At 43.4% G+C, this 12640-nt stretch overlaps 1 protein-coding gene across 2 annotated transcripts; it reads right to left on the bottom strand.

Moving 5' to 3' along the window:
• Positions 1-319: 319 nt before the first annotated feature.
• Positions 320-2866, bottom strand: LOC147432577 (uncharacterized). Of its 2 annotated transcripts, XM_086492456.1 has the most exons (3): positions 2709-2866; positions 1451-2353; positions 320-1293 (listed from the first exon to the last, which is right to left on the bottom strand). In XM_086492456.1, the coding sequence occupies exons 2-3, from the start codon at positions 2284-2286 to the stop codon at positions 936-938; spliced, it is 1194 nt and encodes a 397-aa protein (XP_086348582.1). In that variant the 5' UTR covers positions 2287-2353; positions 2709-2866; the 3' UTR covers positions 320-935. The 2 variants fall into 2 exon arrangements, with proteins under 2 accessions (XP_086348582.1, XP_086348583.1); XM_086492457.1 differs by lacking the exon at positions 2709-2866 and having other exon boundaries at positions 1451-2667.
• Between the last annotated feature and the right edge of the window lie 9774 nt (positions 2867-12640).

Genomic DNA, 12640 nt, shown 5'->3' with positions numbered 1-12640 from the left:
ACACCGGTTCTCAAGTAAATCTGGGTTTTGTCACGTCACACCTACAAAGTATGAGGCTGATTTACCTCTAAATTTCAAATATGATAGTGACAGAATTTCCAAAATGTAGAGAGATTTACTGCAATCACCTTCAAAAATCCAAAAGTTCTTTAGAGTGGATTTCCCAACATTTAGGAAATAAAAAATTCATGCACCAATTGATACAAAACTGCACTACAAAGAAACCACAAATTACCCACACCCCAGATGCATTAGCCTTGATTTCGCGCACAACAGGAAGCTCTGTAACTGGAAAAAGGCTTGAAAGCACATCGGTGTAAAAGTTAAGAGACCCTCAGAAACCTCTTAGCATGGAACTTTAAGCTACCAATCTTCTGGTGCAGCAAATGCCACCACCCTGGAGGCTGGGATACAAAAAGGACTCCAATACCATATCACAGATCAACCATACAACAAGAGAGCAAACACATTGCAAACCACAGGACCTGATCAACTTGACAGTAATCAACTCTGTACATAGACATTTGAAACCTTTGTACAGCTTCCTTCTGCAAAGCCCAAAGTTAACAACCTCCGGAGGTGCCACAGCTTACAACTTAGCTTCATATCTAGATACTCCCATACAAAAACATCCGCAAACTCCTTGAGGACCACAATGAGCTCATCTCGAAACAAAGGTTGTAAATCCGCACTAATCTTCACCCGGAAATCTAGTTTAACACATATAAAGATTATGTATCCACCCTAGCCATATCCTTCGCCAGCCAACCTGCCAGCCTACAGACCTATGAACAACAAAGCTACAAATGGAAACCCAGTAGGGCAGAGGTGTGTGTATATGTACAAAACACTGCAATCTCCAAGGTGACGAGTCGACAAATTTGATTCCCAAGGCAGATAGCACTCTCCTCAAGCGTAGCATGATTTACTCCCCATCAGCCAATAAAGAAAAGGCTCCCTCCAGCACCCTGCAAGTCTGACAGAGAATAAGACCTCCAGGGCACCAAGCTCTTCTGACACATTGGAGCAGCATAAGAAAAATGCGACTCATTTTCCTCCTTTTTACTCATGGCTACGGCCAATGCCAAAGTTGACTTGCCACTCTGCATCGACTTCTTTGCAATGGTTGCAGGACCTTTCTGCAAGGGTGGAAGCCGAGCGTTGCTCGACGAGACCTTTCGCTTCTTGGCAGCATAAGGACTATCCGGTTTAGCAAGATCTTTGACAGAGGTAACATCTCTCAGACAGCTGAATGAACGAGATTTGCCAGCATAAAACTGCGACAGCCCTTTTCTGCCAAAAGAAGGAATCATAAACATGTCGTAATTGGTGTTTGCACGTGCAGAACAGATAACAGATTCTTCTTGAACCCAGGTACATACAAAGCATCCAAAAGTATGAAAGAGCTTCGATTAAATTAAAAACCATGAAAAACTGCAAATATACAAACCTTGGAGTGATAGAGGAGGATCCCACAGAGCAAGAAAGGTCTCCAGCTATGAAGGCACTCTGAATTTCTGCATCATCAGAGCCTTGCGAGGCCTCCCAAGATAACGAGCTGACAACAGACATGTCATATTCTGACACTGATGACGATTCTGAATTAGTATCAAGATCTAGACCGTTCCTGGATGTACTTTCGCATACATTCGCATTCGCACTCTTGAAGGTATTGTAAGTACTATGCGAATTCTCTTTCGGTAACCCTTCATCATGATGCCTCCCATTTGGCACATTGCTAAGATATACTGGACTAAGAGCTGTCCTGTGGGGTACATCCAAATGCAACAAACTGCGATTTACGCTCTCATCGTTTGGAGCCTGGCTGTGCACTCCACTGTGCTGCATGAAATCCACATTGCAAGCTGCCCTGAAAAGAGCAAGAGGCTTGCCACAAACTGCAGAAGGCAAAGGGGTAAATTGCACGCTTTCATCATTCTTTGGAGACATGGATCTGTATAATTCAGGGGGTGCACGGCACACCGCACCAAGAGATCCACTTCGACTCTCCTCAGCAGTAGAGTCTGCATCAAGCTGAAATTGCCCACGCAAAGAAAGAGCAGAAAGGCCCCTTACAACAGTGTCGTGGGAAGCTGTGAACCTGTAATTTGGACCCCTGGTGGCTTCCCCACTGGTAGAAAATCCTCGAGGTGTGGCATCTTGCACTCTGAAGGTCGAAAATTTAGAGCCTTTTGGTCCTTCTACTGGAACACAAGTGCTACCTTTGCCTGCCATATTATATGCAACAGTAGGTCCTCCCGCAGCCATATCCCATGAGACAGGCATGGCGAATGAGGGGAGAGATTACGACAAGGTCACAAATGCACAAATGCGACCTAACTGAACGTTCTTCCTACAAATACATGGAAAGAGCGCCATTAAAGCTTTGCACAGCGCTGACACACAAGACAATGCTGAAAACAAGCAATGTTTAAGCAAAAGCAAATCACGCAACCATGGCATTTGCCTGTGCATGTGTTTTGCGAATTCATGTGAGACCAAGCTCGGGATCTACCAACAAACCCAAAATCAAGACGAAAAAGGCATCACTAGCACATAAGGTGCAATGCCCCAGCATATGGAAACGCATGACACCTGCTCTCTCTCTCTCTCTCTCTCTCTCTCTCTCTCTCTCTCTCTCTCTCTCACACACACACACACACACAGACGCGCGCGCGCGCACAATACAAATGACAGGGGGCGCGTACCTGGAAGTAGTTAGGGAGAGACGAGAGGGCGATGGTGAGTGAGGAAGCAGACAGCGGAATGAACAGGAAGAAACTACAAATTTGGAGGGCGCACGCTTAAATCTTTGGGGAGGAGAGGATGAACGGGGGTACCTTTCCTTGCTGCGGTCCCAAGAAAAAGCGGGGATTGACCTCCCAATGAAGATAAGCTTTGGGATGCACTTCCATGCATATCTCTAGTTCCTCATTTATCCCGAATAATCAGTACCCCTGATTTACTTTATCCACTATTTAATAATCACAACTCTAAATTATTTTTCCTACTAATAAATAATAACAATCCAAATTTTCCTACTAATTAATAATAACAATCTAAATATCCGATTTACATTTCTAGCTACGTCCATTCCCCCGCTTGCTCCTTCAAAGCGGACCTGCACCTAAAAAATAGACGGGTCGAATGTGGCAAAGAGATTCCGCCCGCAACCCTTGCAGCTTAAAAGTAGGATAATGTATGTAGTTTGCCGTTGCGACCGAGAGAATTGCACTCAAAAGTAGGTTTACCTCACGAACAACGTTCGCTCTCGTATTTACAGGTGCACAAGATGAGTCCAGCGGCAAGCTCTCCCTTTCTACAGAGTCCAACTTTCCATGTGCGCATCCTTTGAGGGGAGGATTAGTGACACCTAAATCTTAGCCACTATCTCAACCATGGATCCCCCTTCCAGGGTGAAGTTCACCCCTAGTTTACTCCAACTCCGAGCACCCGCAATCCTCAACACCTAATCTCAACCCTCAACACATCGCACCCACATGTCACAATAATCATGACCACAAGGGCACACTACGATTGGTCTAACCATACGTAGCATTGTCTGCATGGACACAGTGTTAGAAAAAAACTGGGGTCTAGTGTATTTTAACCGGCTGAAATTATAAAATCCCGGTTAGATTTTAAGCTTGCCTTTAAGAAAACTAGTAAATTTACACAAGTTTTAGTGTAATTACCGGCAAAAGCTTCAAATTTTGACCTGAAAACCGGGAGAATTTCAAGTTTCCCCTTATTTTGATCGGTTAGGAAAAATGTTTTTTTCTAGCCCTGCATGGACACACACACACACACACACACACAAAACACCAAACCTTGAGGCTAAGGGGCACATCAATATCGGATCTAACCATATAGAATGTTGCGTGGTATCAATAAACGTAACCTACTCGAACAACACCACCATGTTGAATCGATGGATTTGCAAGGGTTTTTTTAATTGCTCTTCTTTTTCCATGATGCTGCTAGGAATCGAACCGTGGTTCCTTCGTTCGCTACCAAGATTGAGTTACTATTATAAATTTTTTAATTCCCATGGTATAAATATCTTTTTCTGTACTTTCGATGCACTAAATTTTTTTGCTTAATTTTTGCCTTTCCTTCGGTTACATTGTCTGGGGACTCAAATTTCAAACGAAAAGGAAAGGAGAGCACTTGATTTCGTCAGCTTGGAGATCCATTTCAACTTTCATGTTTTAGATCATGTACTATAACTCCACGTCATTGCTTAGCCCCCCATGGAAAGGCTTGTCACACTTGTAAGAAGTTGGTCCCACACAAGGCTAAGACACTCGCTTTCTCAATCTTGTTTGCCCAAAACCCAATCTTCACTGATTGCCAACATACGCATTGTTTAAAGTGTTCGTAGAAGATGAGAAGACTTGTCGCAGCGGCTTAAATAAGATAAGCTAAGCAGCAAGATTCTTCTCAGTTTTGCAATTCCATGGAAATGGAATTTGCAACATAGTTATCGTTGGCATTCCAAGCTTGTCTCAAAGTCTACCTAGAGTTGAGTCGTGCCTGGTGCTAGCCGGGCAAGGTTGGTGGAATTTTGCACAAGATCGCAGTAAAAGGCTTGAAGGGGATTGGGTTAACGCATTTCAAGGAAATCATGGCATGCATTTTATTGGGAACTAGTGTGTGACCCGCGCGTTGCTGCAACTAATTAGAAGCAAGGTTTAACTATGTGAACTCTCCTCTAGTGCTAAAAAAAAAACTTAGTTTTAATGTAATCCCAATAAAAAATTATGTGTATATGTATGCATATATATATGTATATGTATACCCATACATACATACATACATGCACACACACACACACACACACAAATACCTACATATATACATACATATACATGTGTGTGTGTGTGTGATGGGAGAAACCTTATATATTGCTTTAGTTGGCTATATAGGAGTATGCTCTCTCTCTCTCTCTCTCTCTCTCTCTCTCTCTCTCTCTCTCTCTCTCTCACACACACACACACACACACACACACACACACACACAAACACAAACACACAGGCACACACATCTACACATTTATTTGGCTCTATGGGAGCTCAGAGCAGCCTCCCCCCCCCGTCTTAGTAAAAAATGTTTTCGACTTGTCCGATAGATCTCGAAGATCCCTCGGGAGGGAGGGGGCGGGGGGGGGGGGGGGGGGGGGGTCTACAATATAAGAAATTCTCCTTATGGATGTGTGTGTGTGTGTGTGCGCGCGTGCGCGTATACATCTCTCTCTCTCTCTCTCTCTCTCTCTCTCTCTCTCTCTCTCTCTCTCTCTCTCTCTCTCTCTCTCACACACACACACACACACACACACACACATTTCAAATTCTCCTTTTAAGTGTGTGTGTTGTTGGGGTATAAAGCCCAATGTGGTCGCCCAGGTAAGTGAGCGGGCCGCCAGGTATGTACACATATTCTTTTGTTAAAACCTAATAAGAACTCACTATGCTCTACACATTACAGTAGAGAGAGTTCACCATATCGTCGTGCTCTTCCTCTCGCACTCTCTCTCGCGTCGCACTTCCGCTCGTACTCCTTCAACTGGTATCAGAGCTCAGATCGAGGCTCGGGGCAGCATTTGCAGGTAGCCAGAGTCACCTGCTCAGATTGGAGTGAGATTTGACAGGCGAAGACACAGCCCCAAATCCTGTGGGTAAGCCCAAAGGGCTTGGTGTTCTCAGAATTTCATTTTGAGGTCATCTCGACCACCGTTCGGCTTCGACATAGTCCTGCGCATGCCATTTTCGACTACGTGGTCTCGGCGGGTGCAGATCCGCGGGTGCAGATCCGACTCTGGAAATTTGGGGTTTCGGCCTACGACTGCAAATGCTGAGGATATTTGCACTTCCAGAGTGCTGATTTGGGGCTGTCTACACAACGAAGGACGGCTCACAGTTCTTGGAGGCATGTCACATATGACATGGACGCACCTACACACAGACTGTAGGCGACATCCACTAGTTCATCAGGTAGCTTGTGTTTGCTGCTTGATATTCCAGATTTCATCCTGACATTGCAGGTACTTCCACATGGGATGTATTGTCAGAGATGATGTATGTCTGTTGAGGGTTTGCTGGCTGTGAGTCACGCAGCAAACAACCGCCGTAGCGGTTACAGCATACAGTGGGAAATTTGTGGATGTATGACTTTGTGGGAAGTCTATGTACTGTCAGATTTACTGCAGCCTTTGTTGAGGGTCGAGTGAGGTTTTATTGAGTTGGGGGATTCTCGAATGTTGAGATCCTTTCGGTGATACAGGTCTTGGAGCGATCCCTCGAGCACCCTTAGATAGGCAGCTAGGATGTATTGGCTGTGAGTTAGACAGTTGAGATTGCATCTTTGCTTTACTGCCGTTGAGGCATTGTCGCAGTCTATGCTTACAGGACAGTGAGATAGGACATTGAGAGCCAATACAGGTGTAGGACAGGTTTACCCGCAGCTTACAGTGTTAGAGAGACAGTGTTTTTTGAGCTGTTTTGGTCTGTTTTTGAGTACACCAGAGCCATTTTACAAAGGAGACTCTGCCGAAATTTTTGCAGAATGTGAAGCTTTCTTGGTTCATTTGACAAGTTGATATTGGTTCAGAGGTCAGTTTACAGGGGAAACTCTATCGAATTTTTCCCAGGAAAGTAAACTACTGTGAAGCGTAGCTATGGCTGGATCACAGGACATTGCTCTTTACAATATCAAGAAGCTGGATGGAACCAATTTCCCATTGTGGAAGAAGCAGATAAACCTATAAAGCTAAAGGGGATAAAACCAGAAGATATGGACGAAGATGAATAGAGCGAAATAGATGAATTGGCACTTTCTACCATTATGCTGACTTTGGCAGAAAGCGTTTACTTCAATGTAGTAGACGAGATGTCGGCTTATGAAGCATGGACAAAGTTGAGTGATCTTTATGAGAAGCAGAGTGCATCTTCACAGGTATACTGGCTTAAGAAGCTTGTTGACTTGAAGATGAAAGAAGGGACACCTATGTCCAATCATCTGAATGAATTCAACACCATTTACAGTCAGTTGTCAGCTCAAGGTGTCAAGTTTGATGAACCTGTTAGAGCTATGTTCCTGTTGATCACATTGCCGGAAAGTTGGGACACTTTTCGCACAGCTTTGAGTAATTGTGCACCTCCAGATGGTTTGACCATAGCAGGTGTAGAAGGCAGTCTGCTTACTGAAGAAACCAACAGAAAGACAATGGACAAAGGCAAAGGAACAGCCTTAGTTGTCAGGGGAAGGACCAAAGAAAAGGACAAAGGTGGAAAGAGGAATCAGTCTCGTAGCAAGTCCCGCAGTGCTAAAGGCAAGAGTGACATAGAATGCTACCATTGTGGCAAGAAGGGTCACATGAAAAGAGACTGCAGAGAATGGAAAGCTGAAAAAGGCAAAGAGAAAGCTAAAGACCATGGTGAGAAGAACAAGTCCTCAGTGAAGATTCAAGAAATAAATGTGACAAACACTGTTGCAGAGGATGACAGTCTAGTGTCAGGAGACATCTACTTCTTGAAGAATACAATGGACTCAGCTCTTCTTACAGCATCTGATGGAAATGCACTGAGTGACTGGATTATAGACTCAGGGGCATCACTTCATGTGTCTCCAAACAAGGAGTGGTTTACGTTTTATGTGACCACTAAAGATCATGTTCGGCTAGGCAATGGGCAGACATGTGAGATCTTAGGTGTTGGAGATGTTCAATTGACGTTTCAGAATGGCTCTTCTTTCACGCTAAAGAATGTGAGACATGTTCCCGCAATTACAAAGAGCTTGATTAGCACAGGTTCACTTGATGATGTTGGCTACGTCACCACTTTTGGACAGAACATGTGGAAGATATCCAACGGTTCTATGACAGTAGCACATGGAGTAAAGTCTGGAGGACTTTACATGATTTATGTATCAAATGTCTCTAAAAATGTAATCAATGAAACCGAGCAACCGAACGTTTCTTTGTGGCATAGCCGGTTAGGACATATGTCCAAGAAGGGAATGGAAATCTTGTCTTGTTCTGGTTATTTGCCTGGCTTTTCATTTAATGATTTTGAATTCTGTGAACATTGTCTGTATGGTAAGCAAACACATGAGCCACATAAGCATAGAAGCAATAGAAGAGATACACAATTGGCACTGTTCATAGTGATTTGTGTGGATCTATGTCTAAACTATCTCTAGGGGGAGCTTCTTACTTTATGACATTTATAGATGATTACTCGAGGAAAGTATGGGTTTACTTTCTCAAGGACAAGGATGAAGCGTTTAGTGTCTTCAAAACGTTTGTGACACTTGTGGAGAATCAGAGTGGCAAGAAGCTTAAATGCTTACACACTGACAATGGTGGAAAGTATGTTTCAAAGGCCTTTCAGAACTTTTGTGAGTCAAAAGGTATAAAACGTGAACTTACTGCTCCTTACAATCCTCCTCAAAATGGTGTTGCTGAGAGGATGAATAGGACCATACAAGAGAAGGTCAGAAGTATGTTGTCTAATGCACAACTGCCAAATGGGTTTTGGGCTGAAGCTGTATCAACAGCTATTCATCTTATAAATAGATCTCCTAGCAAGGTTTTGCAGAAGGATTTAGTGGCAGAGATGGTATGGTCAGGCAAAATTCCCTCATACAAGCATCTCAGAGTCTTTGGTTGTGAGGCATATACTCATGTTCCAAAGGAATTTAGGAACAAACTTGAGCCAAAGAGTAGAAAGTGCATCTTTCTAGGCTATGGTAATTCTGGTGAGATGGGGTACAGACTTTGGGATCCCGAATCCAGAAAGGTTATCCGCAGCAATGATGTTCACTTTAATGAAGCCAAATATCATTCTAAACCAAAGAGGGTTGAGGAGATTAGAAGAGTTGTCTTCCAAGAAGATGGACCTGCACGTGCAAGAGAAAATGTCAAGGCTCAAGAGGAGCAAGGATTGGATAGAGTGGAACTACAGGTTGTGGCTGTGAGCCTCAGCCACCTATTTTGCGTAAATCGGAACGGATCTCACGACCTCCTGATCGGTTTGTTCCATCTATGAACTATGTCATGTTGACTGATTGCAATGAGCCTTCATGTTACAAGGAAGCAGTGCAAATGAAGGACTCCGGGAATTGGCAATTGGCCATGCAGTTAGAGATGACAGCTCTACATAAAAACTAGACATGGAAGCTAGTTAAATTACCACAGGGCAAAAAGTCTCTACCTTGTAAATGGGTTTGCAGGTATAAGATCACCACTCATGATAGTCAGCCAAAGTACAAAGCAAGGCTTGTTGCCAAGGGCTTTAAGCAGGAACAAGGCATTGACTTTGATGAAGTCTTCTCTCCGGTGGTCAAGATGACTACATTGAGATGCTTTCTTGCATTGGTTGCCATATTAGATTTGGTGTTGCACCAAATGGATGTCAAGACAGCGTTCTTGCATGGTGATTTAGATGTGGAAATTTACATGCAGCAGCCAGAAGGGTTTGTTGAGAAAGGCAAGGAAGATGTGGTATACGAGTTGTTAAAGAGTCTTTATGGCTTAAAACAATCACCGAGGGCATGGTACCATAAATTCCACAAGTTTATGCTTTCTCAAGGCTACAAACGTAGTGAGTTCGATCACTGTTTATATACAAAGAAAGCTAAGGATGGCAGTTGGCTGATCCTTATTTTGTATGTGGATGACATGTTGATTGCTGGCAAGCACTTGGAAGAAATTTCAGCTTTGAAGTCAAAGATGGCAAAATCGTTTGACATGAAAGACATGGGTGAGGCAAGTCATATACTTGGTATGCGCATTGAGAGAGACAGATCAAAGAAGTTGATTTGGTTATCTCAAACACAGTATATTGACAAGGTTTTGCAACGTTTCAATATGGAGAAGGGAAAGGCATTGAGTGTTCCATTGCCACCATATGTGAAACTTAGCAAATAAGATTGTCCTGTATCTGAGGAAGAAAAGGTGAAATGGATAAGATTCCATATGCGTCTGCAGTGGGTAGTTTGATGTATGCAATGATTGCTACTCGCCCAGACATTGCATTTGCAGTGGGAGTAGTAAGTCGATAAATGTCAAACCCAGGCAAGAAACATTGGGAGGCAATGAAAGGAATATTGAGATATCTGAAAGGTACAAAGAGTATGCGTATATGGTATGGGAGTCAGGAGCTAAATGTAAAGGGTTTTATAGACTCAAATTATGTAGGTGACTTAGACAACCAAAGGTCTACGTCAGGGTATGTCTTTACATTGGCTGGTGGAGCAGTATCATGGCATTCTAGATTACAATATTGTGTTACTCAGTCTACTACAGAGGCTGAATATGTTGCAGCATCAGAGGCATGCAAATAATCAATTTGGCTTAATCGACTAGTAACAGATTTGGGAATCAAAGAAGAGATGCCTGTGTTATATTGTGATAGTCAAAGTGCTATACAATTGGCTCGCAATCCAGTTTATCACTCAAAGACAAAGCATGTGGATGTGAAGTATCATTTCATCAGGGGAATGCTCGAGGATAAGCAACTTCATCTTGTCAAAGTTCACACCACAGAAAATCCTGCTGATCTACTTACAAAAGGACTTCCCTCAGAGAGCTTTGCGCATTTTCGCAAGCAGTTAGGTGTAGGGTAGTACATCACTTCTCTACATCTCTTGTATATTAGCTTGTATAGTAGCTTCTCTCACACTTAAAGTACCACATTGGACTTTAAGTGGGAGGTTGTTGGGGTATAAAGCCCAATGTGGTCGCCCAGGTAAGTGGGCGGGCCGCCAGGTATGTACATATATTCTTTTGTTAAAACCTAATAAGAACTCACTATGCTCTACACATTACAGTAGAGCGAGTTCACCATATCGTCGTGCTCTTCCTCTCGCACTCTCTCTCGCGTCGTACTTCTGCTCGTACTCTTTCATGTGTGTGTGTGTGTGTGTGTGTGTGTGTGTGTGTGTGTGTGTGTGTGTGTGTGTGTGAGTGAGAGAGAGAGAGAGAGAGAGAGAGAGAGAGAGAGAGAGAGAATTAAAATTTATTTTATTGCCCAAATGCAGTAGAATGGTGATTGAAATTCCCTTCTAAGGGAAAGGTCTAACGTCTAAAATTTATTGAAGGTAGAACTTGTTTTCTTCTTCTTCTTTCTCTCTCTCCCTCTATCTATCTATCTATGTGTGTGTGTAGTCAACCCACTGTTTCATTGCAAGGAAATCTTCTTTATTATCTTTTCCAAAAACTAAGGATACTTTGACATGAGTAGTTGTTGAAAATCAATCTCTCTCTCATCTCTCTGTCTCTCTTTCTCTCTCCCCTTATCTCCCTTTCATTGACCATTGCCTCTCTTCTCTCTCTCTATCTCTATCTCTCTCTCTCTCTCTCTCTCTCTCTCCCTCTCTCTCTCTCACACACACACACACACACAATGCGCACACACACACATAGCCTCTCTGTACTCTTCTTCTCGTTGATTGGTGCCCCTCCAATCTCTCTCTCCCTCTCTCTCTCTCTCTCTCATGCTAACAGTGGCCTATCTACCATCCTAGAAGGTATTTAACGCAAGCAAATGTGCTCCTTCCAAAATGACAGTCCTCTATTAGCGAACTCACTCTCTCACTCTCACTCTCACTCTCTCTCTCCGCGCCCCCCCCCCCCCCCCCCCCCCCGTCCTCGTGACATACTTGAGCTACATCTAGAGCTAGCCCATGGAAAAATCCCCTTGAAAAGACAAAGCTAAATATATGTTCAAAAATCAAATTTTCATTAAATGCATAAGCAAATCACGCTCGTCGACTTCTAAGGGGTCCTTAATATGGCCCCTTTACGCTAGTATAGACGAGAGGGCTGAAAAAAAGGAGATTGCTTCTCCAAAGCAAAGATAGCTTAAACCCTTGTAATTTGCAAGTATTAGTAGCCCAAGTTGGAAGCTACTACTTTTCTAGAAAAAACATGGATTGTATTTTTTTATAGTAACCACTCACCTCACTCACTTTAGATGAGACTTAGAGCTCAGAGTCCCGTCTTGCCAGACACTTCTCAAACCTTGAGGGGCATACGACAGTCATGTCTTGCTAGTGCATCTAGTGGTCACACTGTATTTCAACATTAGAAACATCTTCTCTGATCATCGATTCATAGAGGTTGTTTGCGCTTTTTTTAGCTCTTCAAATTAGTGAGTAAGTAGCCATGTTCGCTTTTGATAGGTGACAACCTATTTGCATTGTAAAAACTTATTATGAGGCTCCTCTTTGCAGGGGTTATAGCGGCATGGTCGCTCCCCCTTAAGCACTCTAAAGTTTGTGCGAGACCACTTCTCGTAGTGGTTGTAGAGCCTTGAGCCCTTGTAGCCACTGGATGGGACGGGGCTCTTAGTTGCTAGAGTGACATCTCTAGCATTTGCAAGGTCTTTGTCCAAAAGAAGGGGCTAGAAGCAAGCTTGAAAAGTGGTTAGGGTAAAGGGGCCAGTATAAGTCCGCGTAAGCCGCATGGGAGATTATTGAAAGGCTACTACACAGAATGAATCGTGTAGTGGTGCAAAAGAAGGCCCATGCTCATCACTACGACCAACAAAGAGCTCGATGCGAACAATCGATCACAAGCGTCGTACGACAACAACAGAATTTCTGTGTAACAAAAATGGCCTTGCGAACTGAAAAACT

The sequence above is a fragment of the Adiantum capillus-veneris genome, chromosome 20 (assembly GCF_014529385.1).
Source record: "Adiantum capillus-veneris isolate H3 chromosome 20, ASM1452938v2, whole genome shotgun sequence".
Taxonomy (NCBI): Eukaryota; Viridiplantae; Streptophyta; class Polypodiopsida; order Polypodiales; family Pteridaceae; genus Adiantum; species Adiantum capillus-veneris.
The sequence above is the reverse complement of the archived record's forward strand: the minus strand, read 5'-3'. Positions and strand labels throughout refer to the sequence as shown.